This window comes from Acinonyx jubatus, chromosome B3 (genome assembly GCF_027475565.1).
Source record: "Acinonyx jubatus isolate Ajub_Pintada_27869175 chromosome B3, VMU_Ajub_asm_v1.0, whole genome shotgun sequence".
Taxonomy (NCBI): Eukaryota; Metazoa; Chordata; class Mammalia; order Carnivora; family Felidae; genus Acinonyx; species Acinonyx jubatus.
This window is the reverse complement of record NC_069386.1, coordinates 108,043,246-108,062,790: the sequence shown is the minus strand read 5'-3', so window position 1 is coordinate 108,062,790 and position 19,545 is coordinate 108,043,246. Positions and strand designations below refer to the sequence as shown.

General features: G+C 41.1%; 1 protein-coding gene and 1 pseudogene across 11 annotated transcripts in view; one reads left to right on the top strand and one right to left on the bottom strand.

Annotated features, from left to right (window-relative positions):
• Nucleotides 1-19,545, bottom strand: part of SYNE2 (spectrin repeat containing nuclear envelope protein 2) — a 343,315-nt gene that overhangs the window by 274,455 nt on the left and 49,315 nt on the right. For all 11 annotated transcript variants that reach the window (XM_027065882.2, XM_027065880.2, XM_027065884.2 and 8 more), the window contains exon 2: nt 6,399-6,528. In XM_027065882.2, the coding sequence (XP_026921683.2) occupies nt 6,399-6,477 (79 nt within the window). In that variant the 5' untranslated portion in view covers nt 6,478-6,528. The remainder of the gene's footprint in view (nt 1-6,398; nt 6,529-19,545) is intronic.
• LOC106971321 (ubiquitin-like protein 5) lies at nt 7,657-7,908 on the top strand (annotated as a pseudogene).

The following is a 19,545-nucleotide window of genomic DNA, read 5'->3' as shown; positions in this document are numbered from 1 at the left end:
AGTTTCAGAACCGTGCTGAGCGTTTCACCTCGATGGTGTTCACACCTGTCCCATACTTTCATATTCACTGTTTAATTCTAATCCAGGCAAACATTACCCAACACCCAGCTAATTGCAAACCTTTCTAACTGGTTTCCCCAGCTTCACTTTCTGGCTCCTTTCAAGTCTTCCTACACCCCAAGCCAGATTGATCTCCTAAAGTACACTTTGACCTCCAGCCATGTACTCTCACCCTCAAGACTCAATAGCCACTCACAGCCTAAAGGCAAAATCCCCAAACTTCTTGGGTTTGAATTCATCCCCCTTAGGGATCTCAGTCTCAGAAATACTACTAAAGAAATTCCTACTTTGGTCTTAAATTAAATGAAGAACAAAGAAAGTCCCTTCCAACTTGAAAATTCTGTGATACTCATCCAACTTACCCCTTATTGCTTCCATAATCATATCTATCCAGTACTCCAAAGATTTATTCCCCAAACACACCTTTCCCACCTGAAGAGCTTGGCACAGGTGGTATTTCATACAAAACATATATTTAGTATTTTCTTAGGATTAAAGGAAAGGAAGCACCTGTTATTTTGCCAGATAAGAAAACCAGTGGAAAGATTTAAAGAAATTCTGTAACAGACATCTTGGTAAAGCAAATAATTTTTAAAGATAGCTGTTTATTTATTATTTTCGTAGCCTGAACTTTCACATATCATTTTATTTAAAATGTGGACCGTCCAACGTAGTACAAAATGCACTAGCCGAAAATAAATTCCATTTTACATTAATCTGCTCAAATTCACATTCACAAACGGCATTTCTTTCCCTTCCCAACAATCCATTTCAACACCATGCTCCTCATTAGACTAAGAGAACATAAATATCTCCCTACAAAAAGGGCCTTCATGAGGACATTTACTCAAACATCACACGAAACACTAACAAAAAGAAAGATGAAGTTGCTTGTTTGTTGTCCCTGCTCTATGAGTTTCAGCAAAGCACTGCCTCATTTCCTGGGCCTGATTCATTGCAGGCCCTGCACACGTGGGAAAAATGTTTTCATAGCCTATCTACAATGAGTTACTACATTTCAACACAGACATCTTACTTAATTTTTTCTCAAGCCGATTACTCTAAGTCAGGGTATAATTGTCTCATCTGAGATACATTTGGCTAAAGTAAAGCAGCCATTGTAAGTTAAGTAGGTCTCTGTCTCTAAAAAATGTTCTGAAATCAGAAGAAAAAAACTTCCTTATGAGCAGTGGCCCTGAGCTTCTCATATTACATAAAATCTCTTTTCTCATATTACTCCAAGGATCATTACGCATACATGAATTTTGTGAAATACAAGTCTGATAACATAATGTACAAAGCCAAATACTTTTAAGACTGTTGTCAACAGCTTGCCATTCAGTCATAGTTAACTAAGGTACATAAAATCATCTGTTGATTTTTGTCTAAATAGCTAATAATTCTGCTTTGAAACCAAAGTTATCTTTAGAAATATATAAAAGCCCCAATGTTTATAGCAGCACTATCAACAATAGCCAAAGTATGGAAAGAGCCCAAATGTCCACTGATGGATGAATGGATAAAGAAGATGTGGAATATATATACAATGGAGTATTACTTAGCAATCAAAAAGAATGAAATCTTGCCATTTGCAACTATGTGGATGGAACTAGAGGGTAGTATGCTAAGCGAAATTAGTCAGAGAAAGACAAATATCATATGACTTCACTCATATGAGGACTTTAAGACACAGAACAGATGAACACAAGGGAAGGGAAGCAAAAATAATGTAAAAACAGGGAGGGGGACAAAACAGAAGAGACTCTTAAATATGCAGAAGAAACAGAGGGTTACTGGAAGGGTTGTGGGAGGGGGGATGGGCTAAATGGGTAAGGGGCATTAAGGAATCTACTCCTGAAATCATTGTTGCAGTATATGCTAACTAATTTAGATGTAAATTAAAAAAATAGAATTACAAAAATTACCCCAAAAAAAGAATAAAAAAAAAAGAAATACATAAAAGTTCCTTCTTCCCTCCCTCCCTCCCTCCCTCCCTCTTTTCTCCCTTCACCCTTCCTTCCTTCCTTTCTCCCTCTTTCTTTCTTTGTTTCTTTCTTTCTTTCAACTCAAGGAACTTCAGCCAGATGAACTATAAACCTACTAATAATAATGTAGAACTTAACCGTGAGAAATGTATTCATGTCACAGTTAAGCTTTCATTCTACAGTCACCTCTCGGTTGATATCCCTGAGTGTACCTCGCTAATGTGAGCACCCCTTGCCCAGTATAAATCTGATTACATTACAGTATTGGCTTTCCTCCTCTCCCCCTACAGAGCAATGCATCTAGTACTACGTTCCCCTAAATGGATCATAAAGAAAAATCATTCACACTGGCAGTGCATGTATATTACATTCCCATTGCCAAACAGCCTGTATTTATCTCTTATTGTAAAGCAGACTTTATTAGCCTAGTATAATTCAAAACATGCTATGAGAAACCACTCAATTCTTAGTAACTTGCTAATTATTTTGAGCTATTTGTGAACCTGAGATCATTAATGTTACTTGAAGATGCCCATCCATATTCTGGATGTGTAAGTTTACTATGGATTAACTAGAATAAGGTTAAGATTTAAGTAGATTTTCCAAAGAGAACGTTAGGGAAATTCCTTCCTTCAAATATGTCTACACATGTTGACATGCGAGGGGGTATGTGGTGCAGTAGAAAGAAAACAATCCTCCAGGTCAAGGCCCAGCTCTGCCTCTCACTGTGTGACTCTGGGAAAGTAATTCGATCTTCCTGAGCCACAGCGATCCTCTCTGTACCTTGAAGATAAAAACATCTACCTCACAACGTGGTTGTGAGGACTGAATGTGCACAAGAGTGCTGTGCATGCTACAGCCTATGATATAGAAGTCTTAGAACGCACTGCAGTGGGGAAGAAAACATTATGAGATATAATCATTGTAATACTATCAGTGCTAAAATAAGTTCTGCAGGAGAACAGAGGAGGAAGTGTGAATCTCAGCCAAAGAGAGAGCACGGCTAAGGAGGAGGCTGAGTCCAGCTGATTTGGGGATGGATGAGGGATCCACGAGGGATAGGTGAGCTGGATTGCTTCCAGCAGGAAGAGGAGAGGGGGTTACAGCAGGACAGCCTGCACGAAAGCACACAGGCAGGGGGAGTACAGACCCTCAGGCAGCCATACAGCCGGAGCACAGGGTGCTTATGGGGGTGAAATGGGAGACGAGGGCAGAGAGAAAGGAGCACCAGACCGGAAGAGCCTGTGAGCCACACCAAGAGGTCTAGACTATCCCACATGTGATGGGAAGCCACTGAATAGAAAAATGTCAAAACAAAACCAAAAACCAGTAAAAACCAGACTCTGGTTTATAATTTTTTTCTATACACTAAGCAGTTTCTACTCTAGCTGTGTGCTCATAGACAAGAAGTCTTTGGGGACAAAGATTTTGACTGTAAATATATAAAAAGAAGTTACAGGGGCACCTGGGAGGCTCAGTCGGTCAAGCATCCAACTCTCGATCTCAGCTCAGGGCATGATCTCACAGTTCGTGAGTTCGAGTCCCATGTCAGGCACTGCACTGACAGTAGGAGCCTGCTTGGGATTCTCTCTCCCTTTCTCTGCCTCTCTCTCTATCTCTCTCTCAAAATAAATAAATAAACTTTTTTTTTAGTTTTTTTTTTTTTTTAACGTTTATTGATTTTTGAGACAGAGACAGAGCATGAACAGGGGTGGGTCAGAGAGAGAGAGGGAGACACAGAATATGAAACAGGCTCCAGGCTCTGAGCTGTCAGCACAGAGTCCGACGCGAGGCTCGAACCTACAGACCGCGAGATCATTACCTGAGCCGAAGTCGGACGATTAACCGACTGAGCCACCCAGGTGCCCCTCAAAATAAATAAATAAACTTTAAAAATAAAAAATAAATAAAAAATGAAAAGAAGTTACAATGCCTTTATTAAACTCATACTCTGTGTCAGGTACTGAGCTAAGCCCTTTGAATGCATTATGTATCATTGTTCACCTTCAAAACACAGAAGCAACACAGGCATCACCATCTGTATCTTAAGTGTGAGGAAACTGAGATTCAAAAAAGATAAAGCCTTTTGTCCAAGTTCAAAGAACTAGCAAGTGCCAGAGCTAGAAACAGAAATTAGATTTATGTTACTATTTAGTGATGCACTCTCTTCCTGATATGTTTCAGGCTACATGAGCTCCTACTCACCTGCCACCAAAACTTCAGAGAAAAACAAGAAAACATCAGGGCTTTTTTTTTTTTTTTCCAGTTGAATGAAATTTTTTTAATTTAACATAAAATTACAGCGTAGTTAACATACAGTGTCATATAGTGGTTCAATAGTTCTGTACATCACCCAGTGCTCATCACAAGTACGATCTTTAATCCCCATCATCTATTTTACCCAGCCCCCCCCCACACTTATTCCAGCTACTTATGGATATTGTATGACACTATAAAAAATATACTTACTGAAAACCTTTACAATTCTTACCTCAAGTACTACTTCAACATATTATGTTTCTTAGCCTACACAAATTACATTACAGTTATTTTTAAAAGGCTGATACAGGGGTGCCTGGGTGGCTCAGTCGGTTAAGCGTCCGACTTCGGCTCAGGTCACGATCTCGCAGTATGAGAGTTCGAGCCCCGCGTCGGGCTCTGTGCTGACAGGTCACAGCCTGGAGCCTGTTTCAGATTCTGTGTCTCCCTCTCTCTCTGCCCCTCCCCTGTTCATGCTCTGTCTCTCTCTGTCTCAAAAATAAATAAATGTTAAAAATAAATAAATAAATAAAAATAGAAGCCTGATACATATAGGCACAGTCTAGTGCAATAGGCATCTGACCCCCAAATCAAGAAGCTAATCATTCAAATCATGTTTTTCTAATTAAAAATATCAGAAAGTCATTTGGGGAGTCACGAATGACTCAAATAGAAGTAATGTACAGCACAGCAGCTATAGTTAATAATACCGTATAGTATATTTGAAAATCGCTAAGAGAGGGGTGCCTGGGTGGCTCAGTCAGTTGGGCATCTGACTTCGGCTCAGGTCATGATCTTGCGGTTCATGGATTCAAGCCGCACATCGGGCTCTGTGCTGACAGCTCAGAGCGTGGAGCCTGCTTCAGATTCTGTGTCTCCCTCTCTCTCTTTGCCCCTCCCCTACTTGTACTCTCTTTCTCTCTCTCTCTCTCTCTCTCTCTCTCTCTCTCTCAAAAATAAAAACATTAAAATAGAAAAGGAAAGAAAATTGCTAAGGGAGCAAATCTAAACAGTTCTCGTGATAAGAAAAAAAAATCTGTAATTATATATGATGATATTAACCAAACTTACTGTGGTGATGATTTCACAGTACACATAAATATCAAATCATTATGTTGTACACCTGAAACTAGTAAGATGTTGTAGGTCAATTATACCTCAATAAAAAATAAAGTACAGGGGGCCCGTGTGGCTCAGTCAGTTAAGCGTCCGACTTCAGCTCAGGTCATGATTTCGCAGTCTGTGAGTTCAAGCCACGCATGGGGGGCTCTGTGCTGACAGCTCAGAGCTTGGAGCCTGCTTCAGATTCTGTGTTCCCCTCTCTCTCTGCCCTTCGTCCACTCACTCTGTCTGTCTCTCTCTCAAAAATGAATAAACATTAAACATTTTTTTTAAAAAAATAAAAAATAAAGCACAAAATAAAATGACTCAAAATCTATGGCTTCTAAGTAACATTCGAAGAATTTTGTATAATGCCCTACATAATCTTAAAGATTACTTTAAAATAACATAGTCTCATAAATATTTTCAAAGGCTTACCATAGCTTTATTTCTTCTACACTAGCTAACTTTACTCAGCTCCAAGATTTGTTTTATCAACAAGGGTGAAAAGTCTAATGAATTTTCAAAGTGCAAAAACAAATATTGCCAGACTCCACAAGAAGCACTAAAAAAAACACAGTCAGTACTGGGTCTGCATAAATGCACACACGATTCATATGATTGAAAGGTCATTCACTTGTAATACTACTACTATTCTTTTCTATTTGGACAAAATAAGGATGTACATTTAAAAGAGGCTATGCAAAAAAGATGCAAAATGAGTGCAAACAATTCCAAGCAAACCATGGTTAACTATTTTCACTACAAATGAAATGCATATACTCAAGAATGAGAAACCAAGATACCCAATTCCTTCCAGGTATTTCTTACTCTCTTAGACTGCTGAGGTAGCAGTAAAGACATGTACACATACTGCAAGGTTCTACAATTGGAAAAATACTGAAGAGAGGCAGAAAGCGGTAGGATTTGAGACCAGATGAGGGTAAGGTTTCCACAGTTGCGATGGGTGTCACCCCACCCAACCGTAATTACCTTGCAGTGTAATATGGCGACCATCGATGCCCAAGGAAACCTGTTCATCCTCGGTGGGAAGCACAGGACTAGACGCCATCCTTTGACTCACTGGAGATTATATCATGTCCATCTCAGTTAAAGAAGTGAACTAAAAGTAAAAGGGATAAATGCTCATTAGTGACTCTGCAACTCTGCATCTCTAATAGACATGACCCCCCGAAAGCAACAGCAAACGAAAGCTGCCCTCCCACAAGAAGCAGTTTTCTAGTGAGTGTTTCCTTAGTTCATGAGGAAAAGAAGACTACGCCTTCTTTTTTGAATCATAATCAAGATTTTGCCCTGTGACCTATTCGAGTTGCTGGCAGGACTCCCAAAGAGCTAGCAGGGTGGATTCTATACCAGTGGGGAAAAGAAAAGCTACCCAATTAGATTCCGGAACTTGTTTAGGGGACGGAAAGTTGACACAAACGGACATCTTAGGTGCTTGTGTGTACTTTATTGTGAATTTGAACCTGCAAGAATTTTCTTTATAACTTTTTATAAAGTTTATAAAGTTTTTCATAAAGTTATTAAAGTCTATGAAGTTTTAGTTCCTCTTCTGCTCCGTAAATGTTGCCATTTACTGGAAACAATAACAACTGAGCTTGAGCTTGCAAAGTGAAACTAAAAAACAAACTATATGAAAAAGAACGTTTTGATGAAGCTACCTATTATATTGAATTATTTTCCCAAGTACTTACTTTTCCACACATTTCTTTCTCTATCCCCACTCTGATCCTTAAAGAATCCTGCCAGTAAGAGGAGTTCTAACTGTGCAATTCTTTATTGCTTCGGGTATGTATATGGCACTATTAGCATCTTAGGGGCTGAAAAACTTGACTTTTCCCATACAGATGACTTTCTTATCAAATAAACCTAACCAAATATATAAAAATATAAAATGTATTAGGGAATGGATAGAAAAATGGGTAAATACACAGATACCTGATCAAGCAAGTAGAGCAAAACATTAGTGGTAGAATCTATGTGTTCAGCATATCAAAGATGTTCACTGAAAAATCCTTTTCCATTCGTGTATATTAGAAATTCTTTATAATAAAATATTGGGAAGGAGACAACCAAAAATAAATATACCTGAGGCCAACAGCTAGATAAAATCAATCATATCCAACAGATCACTTTACACAAAGAATAAAAATCATTCGATTTTGAAAAATCAGTCAATGCAACAGACAGTCTTCAAAAATCTTTTGGCTCCAGGGCAAGGAGGCTGTGGCATCGGCGGGTGCCAGGAGTTTCCAGCTCCAGACAGGATGGTCGAGGTTGTTTGTAATGACCAGCTGGGGAAGAAGGTCCCCGCCACACTGATAACATCCATCAGGGACCTTAAGAAGCTGATCACAGCCCAAAATGGCACCCATTGTAACAAGATCATCCTGAAGAAGTGGTACACAATTTTTAAGGACCACGTGTCTCTGGGGAATAAGAAATCCACGGTAGGATGAACCTGGAGCTTTAGTATCAATAGAGCACAATTCCTTCCCCCTGTCTTGCTCTGCCCTACCCTGCCCTCTGCTCTTTTCCCATCCTCACTCCCACATTGGTGTGGATGCTTGTTTTTAAAAACTTATGTTAAGGGCGCCTGGGTGGCTCAGTCAGTTAGACATCCAACTTCAGCTCGGGTTATGATCTCATGGTTTACAAGTTCGACCCCCTACGTCGGGCTCTGTGCTGACAGCTCTCGAGCTGTCAGGAAGGAAGCTTCAGACTCTGTGACTTCCTCTCTCTCTGCCCCTCCCCTGCTCACATTCTGTCTCTCTCAAAAATAAATAAACGTTAAAAAATATTTAAAAACTCATGTCAATGGGGCACCTGTGTGGCTCAGTTGGTTAAGGGTCTGACTCTTGATTTCAGCTCAGGTCATGATCTCACGGTTCATGAGATGGGGCCAGGTGTGGGTTCTGCACTGACAGTGCAGAGGCTGCTTGGGATTCTCTCTCTTTGCACTTTCTCCCTTCTGCACTTACGCGCGGGCGCTCTCTCTCTCTCTTTTTCTCTCTCAAAATAAACTTAAAAAAACCCATTTTAATAAAATCTTAGAAATTGCCAAAAAAAAAACCCAACCCAAAAACCCAACAACTTTCAATTGCATCTTCCCCACTCCTGTTTATCATCCAAAATTCCCTTATTATCTCTCCCACGGATCACTGTTGTTAAAGATTTTACACACCGAATAAACCATCCTTGTCAATTAACAGCTAATTTGTTTTATCCTCGGCATTAAGATGAATCAGAGACCGCTTGAGTTAACGGTGCTACAATACTTTGCCGATATGCTCCTAGCCAAAATGAAAAGCTGTTTGCCAGCTCAAGTGAGCCCGTGCAGCCTGACAACTGACGAAGGTACCAGTGTTCTCCACTTTTGATGTAAGAAGACCGCCACTACCCCTTCCCATACCTGAGGGCTCCTGAACCCCAAGTGAAGACAAAGCACTTCTTCATGATGACAGGAGAAAAACTGAATTCTAGAATGAATTTCCTAAGGGCATCCACTATTCCCCGCCAGGACTCTTTTCTTAAGGGGGGGTTAATAACAATAGTAGCAAACACTTACATAGCACTTAACATATACAGGCACTGTTCTAAGCACTTTGCACATACAGCCTCATTTAATCTGCAACACCTGTAAGGGTTGGGTAGTCTAATTACCCCCATATTTGAAAAACCAAAACAAGGGGCGCCTGGCTCAGTCGGTTGGGCGGCCGACTTCGGCTCAGGTCATTATCTCACAGTCCGTGAGTTCGAGCCCCGCGTCGGGCTCTGTGCTGACCGCTCAGAGCCTGGAGCCTGTTTCAGATTCTGTGTCTCCCTCTCTCTGACCCTCCCCATTCATGCTCTGTCTCTGTCTCAAAAATAAATAAACGTTTAAAAAAAAAAATGTCACATACAGCTGTCTATGGACACATAGCTAATAAATGATGGAACGAAGATTTGAATCCAAGGGGTTCTGGCTTCAGAGTCTATGCTCTTTACCAAAACATTTTGATGTCTCATCGAGCTACCTGAAACTGCCATATTTTGTTTATTCTTTCTTTCATGCATTTACTCAGCAACTGTTTATATGTGCTAGTTCCTGCTCTCAAGGAATTCAATCTCCTGGGGATGACAAATGAACATAATATTGAGTGAGATCCTCGAAGGAATGTATGTAGAAGGCACCGTACAGGCAAAGGAAGAGACCCATCCCACACTCAAAGCTAGAGATAGATGGGGCCGTCAGGAGTGCACTTATCACAAAACAGCATTTCACTCCAAATGGTCCCATTAACATTATTTGAACAAGACCTTGAAGTTAATAAGAATGTACCTGAGAATCACTCATTGTCATTCACTATCAATCAACCATAAAGTATTAAATGAAGGGGAAAGAATTTAAACTAAAAACAGAACAGCGAACAAATTGATAACCAGAGAATCAAGTGTTCCTGTGCTAAACTGGTCTGTGAGATTCACTATATCGCATATTAAAGTTGAAGAAAAAAAACGGTATTCATTAAAAAAAAAAAAAAAAAGGCTAGACCTTAAAACAACTACAGTTGACACAGGTTTGAACTGCGCAGGCCCACTTACACAGAGATTGTTTACAGTGCAGCACTGGAAATACATTTTCTCTTCTTTATATTTTTCTTAACATTTCCTTTTTCTCTAGCTGACTTTATTGCAAGAATATAGTATATATTAACATAGCATATAGAATATGTGTTAATCAACTGGTTATGTTATCAGTAAGGCTTCCAGTCAACAGTAGGGGATTAGTAGTTACGTTTGGGGAAAGTCAAAAGATATACATGTATTTTCAACTGCGTGGGGGGGGGGGGATCAGCGCCCCTGACCCCCATATTGTTCAAGGGTCAACTGGATTTGCCTGAGAGGTTTCTGGTTTTAATAGGATAAACTTAACAGGATAATACTTTTTTTTTATTTACGGAAAAATGTCTTCGAGTTTCTAAAATATGTCCACCAAAAGTAAAACCAGGGGTGCTTGGGTGGCTCAGTCGGTTAAGCCTCCAAGTTTGGCTCAGGTCACGATCTCACAGTTCGTGGCTTCAAGCCTCGCATCGGGCTCTGTGCCGACAGCTCAGAGCCTGGAGCCTGCTTTGGATTGTGACTCCCTCTCTCTGCCTCTCCCCAACTTGTGCACGCAAACGCTTTCTCTCTCTCAAAAATAAATAAACATTAAAAAAAAAAAAAATGTAAAACCAAACTTTAAAGACTGACTCAGGGGCGCCTGGGTGCGTAGTCGGTTAAGTGTCCGACTTCAGCTCAGGTCACGGTCTCGCGGTCCGTGAGTTCGAGCCCCGCATCGAGCTCTGTGCTGACAGCTCGGAGCCTGGAGCCAGTTTCAGATTCTGTGTCTCCCTCTCTCTCTGCCCCTCCCCCGTTCATGCTCTGTCTCTCTCTGTCCCAAAAATAAATAAAAAACGTTGAAAAAAAAAATTTAAAGACTGACTCAGTTGAAAGCGGTAGATTATTAACCCAAATATTGTCTTAATACAACTATTAAGACAGAGTAAGAAGGGCGTGGCCGTGGGCTCACAGGACTCGCAGGGTCTCCGGCCCAACTCCCATCTCATTGTGTTCCGTCTTCTCTGTGCAGCTAGAATCAGCACAGAAGAGCCCTTCCCAAGGGCTCCTTGTGGCTTTCCAGGGGCTCCTTTCCTTTTCAAAGAAAAGATACACACAATTATGTGACAAAGCCAGGGATTAGAATGAAAATAACAGACCAGCTTCAGGCACACAACCAAAGACTGGGTAAAAAATTAATGCACTGGCAGTAAAGATTCTAAAATCAAGTGGAATGGTGTGGAATTATGTTTTTAAAATTCAGATAAACTAATAGGCACACTTCTATAAATGGCATAGCTATTTTGAAACGACTATGGCTTGCTTAGGCAAGATATATTTTTTGAAAACTTTTTTTAATGTTTTTATTTTATTTTTGCGAGAGAGAGAGCACGAGTGGGGGAGCGGCAGAGAGAGAGAGGGAGACACAGAATCTGAAGCAGGCCCCAGGCTCCAAGCTGTCAGCACAGAGCCTGATTTGGGGCTTGAACTCACAAACTGTGAGATCATGACCTGAGCTGAAGTCAGCCACTCAACCGACTGAGCCACACAGGCGCCCCTAGGCAATATATCTTAACATTCTTGTGGTGTCTCTAAAACTTCAAACACTAGAGAATTTCCCTTTTTTAAAGAAATCTTGGCATTTACTTTGGATTATTATACTTAGGATGTTTTTCAATTCAAAAATAAAATTTGAATGGAGATTATCTCTCATGACGGAATTATGGATGATTTTTATTTCCTTCCTTTTGCTTACTCTGCATTTTTAAAAAAATTTTTTTTAATGTTTATTTATTTTTGAGACAGAGAGAGACAGAGCATGAATAGGGGAGGGTCAGAGAGAGAGGGAGACACAGAATCTGAAGCAGGCTCCAGGCTCTGAGCTGTCAGCACAGAGCCCGACGTGGGGCTCGAACTCACAGACTGTGAGATCATGACCTGAGCTGAAGTCGGACACTTAACCGACTGAGCCACCCAGGCGCCCCTAATCTGCATTTTTAAAATTTCAAATGGTGAATGCATCTTTCTGCTGCAATAAGGGAAACATTTTTGCTTTTATTTTAATGATATGACAACAAAATGGAGAATAAGGTATTATTTAGTCCAAGGTCAAGTCTCCAATTGATTTGCTATGAAACATGTATATCTGTATCTTCAAAATGAGAAAAATACTCTCTTGACACAAATAAAATTTTAGAAAACTTTTCTGGCTTTGACTTCTAGAAAACAGTTATTCTAGAAATTTCTAGAAAAGATTCCCGAAAACCTTTTTGGTACCGCAGCAGGTCTCTTATTTCCTCATTATTAGATAGTGTGCTAATGAGTCCTGGCAGTCTGACAGCACTGGAAAAATCACTGTGTCGTACGAGGAAAGGGACATCCATCTCATCTTCAGAGGCTGATCAGAAAGTCTACCATGGAAGGACGTAGGAAGTATACTCAGGTAACTCTTCAACAGAGTGATTTAAATGTCACCACTTGTTGCCATCGTTTTTTCCTAGTCTTCGTCTACACCACATTATTTACGATCCACCTGGCAGTTCTGAAGGAGGTCGCTTTGTCAGGTGAGTTGCAGCGCTATTCCTAGCCACGGGCCGTTATTAGCGGTGATCTGCTTACAAGCTGCCAGCAGAAAGGTGGTGACACAAATGCAGTAAGTTTCTTCAACTTTTTCCTGCTAACTTTTCCTAACTCCGCTATCACCTCTCCTGTCATCACCGCTTAACCAGAGGCTATGGTACAAATTCAGACCAGGTGATTTCTTTTTTAACTGAAGTACAGCTGACACACAACGTTACACTTGTCTCAGCTGTACAACCCAGTGGTCCCACAAGTGCACACATTATGCTGTGCTCACCCCAAGCGTGGCTACTGTCACCACGCAACACCATCACAACACTGTTGACTACACTCCCTACGCTGTACCTTTTATCCCTGTTGACTTATTCTTTCCGTAACTGGAAGCCTGTATCTCTCACGGCCCTTTACCCATTTTGTGCAGCCTCCCACAGCCCTCCCCTCAAACAACCATCAGTTTGTTCTCTGCATCTGAAGGTCTGTTTCTGCTTTTTGTTTGTTTAGATTCTACAAGTAAGTGAAATCATAAGGTATTTGTCCTTCTCTGTCTGACTTATTTTACCTGGCATCATACCCTCAGGGTCCATCCATTTTGTCTCAAATGGCAAGATTTCATCTTTTTTATCACTGTATAACTTTCCATTGTGTGTACATGACACATCTTTATCCATTCACCTACTGACGGACACTTGGGTTGCTTCCGTATCTTGGCTATTGTAAATAACGCTGTAATACACATAGGGGTGCATGTATCTTTTGGAATCAGTATTTTTGTTTTCTTTAGGTAAATACCCAGTAGTGGAATTACTGAGTCATACGGTGCTTCTATTTCTAATGTTTTGAGGAAGCTCCATACAGTTTTCCACAGTGGCTGCACCAGTGTGCATTCCCACCAACCGTACACAAGTGTTCCTTTTTCTCCACATCTTCGCCAACACTTGTGATTTCCTGTCTTTTTGATTCGAGCCATTTTGACAGGCGTGAGGTGATGTCTCACTGTGGTTTTGATTTGCGTTTCCCTGATGATGAGCGATGTTGAGCATCTTTCTATGTGTCTGCTGGCCATCCGGATGTCTTCTCTGGAAAGATCAGACCAGGTAACTTTTAAGTTGCACTCTACTATCTCTTTCCAGGCACTTCATTTTCCTAATGACCACCTCAAAATGCCAGAAATCAATTTTAACCAGTCATTATACTTTTGGAAAACAAATATGTAGCAGTTCTCTGGATAGAATGCTGCTCACAGCAAAGCAGGGTCACTCACCAGCCAATACCAACTGGGCCGCTGAAACACCCACTCCAACCACGATAACAGCATTCTGAGTGAACACAGCCACTTCCCTAAAAGAGCCCGGGTTGACCTTGACCAAGTCTCAAATGCTCTGAACTGTAGCATCCACTGACTGCTACAGAACGGGAATGATAGTATGTATCTTACAGGGTGGTTGTTGGAATTCAATAAAAAAGCACATGCAACTTAAAAACTACAGTAACAACTAACATTTATTGAGTGCTTACTGTGGTAGATGCACTACAGTATACAAATGGTATTTCTTATAAGCTGTGAAATGAATTTATCAAGATTCTCCCTTTGGTTTGGTTTGGTTTTTGAGAGACAGACCACAAGCGAGGGACTCATCACAATACAAAAATGAAGAGTAAAAAAACTTAAGGACAAAAACTTCCAAAGTTATGAAAGCTGATATGTTCAATTATCACAGATCTAGAAAGCCTGCACTTAGGAAGTAGTTATTTTGAATTTCCACCAGTACATTTTAACCTTAAAATTCTGCTCTCCTACCCTACACTCAAATTTTCTAAAGATCATACTTCCCCCAACAAAAGTTTCCTGCCTTTGCTACCACCAGGTCACCAATCTCCCAAAAATCCTGGATATGTCTTTAACCCAATGTCTTCTCTTCCATATATATATATATATATATATATATATATATATATATATATATATATATATCTTTATTCCTTTTGTCATCATCTCTACCCATGACCTCATTATTTTTATTTTTATTTACTTACATACTTATTTATTTATTTATGTAGGTTTCATGCCCAGTGCAGAGCCCAATGCAGGGCTTGAACTCTTGACCCTGAGATCAAGACCTGAGCTGATATCAAGAGTCAGACACTCAACTGACTGAGCCACTCAGGCATCCCGTCCAGTCGCCATCTTGATCTATAGGCAAAATATGTACCTACGTATCTGAGTGGCTTCTTTCCTCTGGCACCGTGAGACACAAGGATAGCTTTCTTGGAAAGAAACCCGGTCATGGCTATCCTGGCTTCTTCCCTCCTTAGGACCCCTGGCCTCAATAATCATACTCCTAATTATTGGCCCCCTCTTTTTAATCTTTGTTAAATTTGTCTCTTTTAGAATCCAACAAATCCTTGTATGAATGATGGCTCAACAAGGATTCCAAGACACTCCCCTCGTTCAGCATGAAGCATCTACTGAAGATGAGACCTCCACACAAATACCAAAGATTTGTCATTGTCAATCTGACAGAGGGGAATGTAGAAGCTGCCATTAGGCAACAGGCTTAAGCAACAGAAACCTGAAAAAGGTAAAACGGTCCCACAGTGACCACCAGGCTGAATGCAAACAGACCCATTAGGTGACCCACCTCAAAATATCCATAAGCCCTAGCTGACCAGCGGGCTACTTACAAACAGGTACCAAAAAATGAAAATTTCATACATTCCCATACCCCCTCACTTGCTCCCCCTTAACTACAGATCCCCACCACTGCCTCCTGGCAGACAGTATCTCCTTTGCTGTTCTGCCCACTGTTCTCTCGCAGTGTATTCAATAAACGCCTATCTCCTTTAAAAAAAATACCCAAAGTCATATTCTATTAGAATTAACTTTAGAGAGCCCTTATGAGATCAGACTTACTCTTGTTTATAAACATCCACACCCACACACATGCTGAAATGAAGAGCAAAATACAAGAAAACTACCTTGGCAGGTACAAATGTTTAAATCTTTTAACCATAGCCCTTTGGAACAGCAGTGCAGTTTATTTTATCTCCTCCAAAGACAAAAGTCAATTTCACCCTTAGTGATGCCAGTGCACAGAAGCTCAGTATGAATTCACAATTTGGCTGGAATCTGTAAGTGACCAAAGCAATCTTCCCTCTTGGGATCATAAAAACTATAGACTTCGCAGTGAAATGAGCCACCCAGGCACCCCATCAACTTTGTTTTATACTTGAGGATTTTCATAATAAAATGTTTGGAGGAAAACGTTATTAAAGTAATCCAGATGATGCTAGCTGGGACCAGGGCTGCAGGAGTAGGAGTGGCAATCAGTGGTCAAATGCCGAATATATTTTGAAGATGGCACCAACAGGATCTTCTGACCGATTTGATACCACATGTGAGAAAGAGAAGAAGAAAAAATGACCAAAATTTTTGGCTTAGGCATCAGGAAGGATGAGGCAGAGACAGGTGCAGGTGGAAGAGGTTTGGAAAGTAGGAGTTCAGTTTTGAAATTTGAGATGTACATCAGACATCATGACTTCAGTTCCAAAGGGCAGATTCCTGCTCTATTTTGAGTTCAGGTAATGTAGGCATGCATATTCCTTTCCCCCACCCTCCCCAAAGTAAATGCTTCATGCCCTATGGGGAACTAAACAAAGAACATCAAGTCAGAACCAAGAAGAGGGAGCTGGCCAAGATAGTAAGACAGGAACAGGGTATTATGGGGAAAAAAATATGCTCTATGTTTATGTCCTATTTTAAAAGATCAATAAAGGGGCACCTGGGTGTCTCAGCCGGTTAAGCATCCGACTTCTGCTCAGGTCATGATCTCAGGGTTCATGAGTTCGAGCCCTGCATAGGGCTCTGTGCTGACGGCTCAGAATCTGGAGCCTGCTTCGGATTCTGTGTCTCCCTTTCCCTCTGCTCCTCCCCCCACTCTCTCTCTCTCTCTCTCTCTTTCTCAAAAATAAACAAACAAAAAAAATTTTAAAAGATCAATAAAAATGTTAGAACATAAAATAAGGACATCCCCCATAAACAAAAAAGAGAAAAATGGAAAAGAAATATAAAGCTTAAAAGACCAATCACCCCTGCCAAAAAAAAAAAAAAAACAAAAAAACAATCCAGTGGATCTAACATCCAAGGGAGAACACAGAGAAGGAAATAATCAAAGAAGTAACACAAGAAGATTTTCCAGAACTAAAGGACAAGTATTTCCATAATATAAGAGCATAATAAGTGCCCCTCCCAAAATAGTTTTTTTTTAAAAAGACTCTCAGCAAAACATGTTATTGGAAAATTTCAGAATAGCTGGAATAAACAATCTCCCAGAGAGACAAAAAAAAAAGATCGCACACCAAGAAAAAAGAATCAGAACGGCATCAGACTTTTGTATAGCCATACTGGACAACAGAAGACAGAGAGGAATGCATTAAAAGTTCTGAGAAAACCTAAACATAAAGCTAAAACTATAAAACTCTTAGAAGAAAACAAAAAGCAAAAGCTTCATGACATTGGATTTGGAAATAACCTCTGCGATATGATTCCAAAAGCACAGTCAACAAATGAAAAAATAAATTGGACTACATTAAGACAAAATTCCAATGCTAGGGCTGAGAAGCTTAAAAAAAATTATACCTTTATTCATTTCATAAAGAATTTGTGGTTTGCAAAGTCATGTTTACTGTCCTTCTGGGTGGAAATGCTGAGAAGTTTGGGAGAGAGGGATTTAGGAAGCTCTGATCAGATGACCTCATTTTCTAGGGAAAATAAGAAGTGAGGTCATCACTTGGGAGCAGGGAGAGCAAGGGTGGGGTAGGGTCCTTGAGAAATGAATGGTGCTTGGAACAGTCCACAGTCAAGAACCTGAACAAACTGACTAGAGACATACAAGAAGCTAGAGGGCAGTAAAGGAACATGGAGGCCAGAATAGCATTGGCCCAAACAGCATTTTGGGTCCAAGGTTCTCCCTCCTGGGAGAACCCAGAAGGACTCAGCATCTGACTGATACTCAAGTAGGAGCAGCAAATGTTGGTGACTTCAATTTCTGCCAACTAGAAAATGCTCTGAAATTGCACAGAGAGGCACTGAGCTGGCTCAGTCAGTTGAGCACGTGACTCTTGATCTTGGGGTTGTGAGTTCGAGCCCCACTTTGGATGTAGAGATTACTTAAAAATAAAATCTAGGTGTGCCTGGGTGGCTCAGTTGGTTGAGTGTCTGACTTTGGCTCAAATCATGATCTCACGGTTCGTGAGTTCCAGCCCTGTGTCAGACTGTCTGCTGACAGCATGGAGCCTGCTTTGGATTCTCTCTCCCTCCCTCTCTGCCCCTCCACCACCCTCACTACGTCTCTCTCTGTCTCTCAAAAATACATAAGTGTTAAAAATTTCTTTAATTAAATCTAAAACAAAAAATTGCACAAAGACACAGGAGACATATTCAAGAATGTTCATGGCAGAACCATTCGTAACAGAAAAAAGTGCAAATAATCGAACCCCATCAGTAGAATGGAGAAACTGTGGTTGATTCATGCAAGGAAGATTATGCCACAGCTAAAATGAATGACTGACCAGTATCAGCATGGCTATATATTAAAACTATAATGAGGGTTGGGCGGGAAGCAAGTGCAAAAGGACTGATACACTATGAAGTCATTTACGTACTTCATGTAAATTTTAAACACACACATACATATATGGTAAAAGAACAGAAACATGGTTGGGAATGAAACTCACCAACTGCAGAGTGAGTGCAAAGGAATGGAGGGTGGGACTTCAGCTCCACAGTTAGCATCTTCTTTTGCCCCAAAGTTTAACATCTAAGTAGGGATTACATTATGATGTTTAAAATATCGTCCTTGGGGCACTTGGGCGGCTCAGTTAGGTGTCCGACTTCGGCTCAGGTCATGATCTTATGGTTCGTGGGTTAGAGCCCCGCGTCAGGCTCTGTGCTGACAGCTCAGAGCCTGGAGCCTGTTTCGGATTCTGTGTCTCCCTGTCTCTCTGCCCCTCCCCCACTCGTACTCCGACTCAATCTCTCTCTCAAAAATAAATAAACACTAAAAAAATTTTTTCTTAATATTCATTCTTTAAATTTTTTTTAACGTTTATTTATTTTTGAGACAGAGAGAGACAGAGCATGAGCAGGGGAGGGGCAGAGAGAGAGGGAGACACAGAATCTGAAGCAGACTCCAGGCTCTGAGCGGTCAGCACAGAGCCCGACGCGGGGCTCAAACTCACGGACCGCAAGATCATGACCTGAGCCGAAGTCGGCCGCCTAACCAACTGAGCCACCCAGGCGCCCCAATATTCATTCTTAACATTTTAAAATTCTAATCGAATTATACTTAAGCTAGAGAACAGAGGGGCGCCTGGGTGGCTCAGTCGGTTGAGCGCCCGACTTCAGCTCAGGTCACGATCTCGCGGTGTGTGAGATCGAGCCCCGCGTCGGGCTCTGTGCTGACAGCTCAGAGCCTGGAGCCTGCTTCGGATTCTGTGTCTACCTCTCTCTCTGCCCCTCCCCTGCTCATGCTCTGTCTCTCTCTGTCTCAAAAATAAATAAAAACATTAAAAAAAAATTTTAAGCTAGAAAACAGAGACCAAATACTTGAAAGAGCCCTGGATTCAGAATCAGAAGAATCTGGCGTTAGCCCCGGCTCTGCCACTGACCACACAGCCTCGGATAATCATCTGCTTCTCCCAGGTCCCGTTTCTCCATCTGTGAAATGAGGGCAGTGAGTCTGTCTCAGCGACCTCATAGTCTTTCAGGTTCTTGCCAAAGAACCTAACCCGAGTTCTCCACTGCCTGTTGAAAAACACTGGATTACAAGAAACAACAGTCACGGTGGACCGCCTGCGAGGCCTCAGAGTCCACCCATTCCTGGATGTTGTCTTTGGATCCCATCCAGCCTCAAGGAACTGGGAACATGCACTGCATTGTTAGAGCCCCTCAGAGAACCACTTT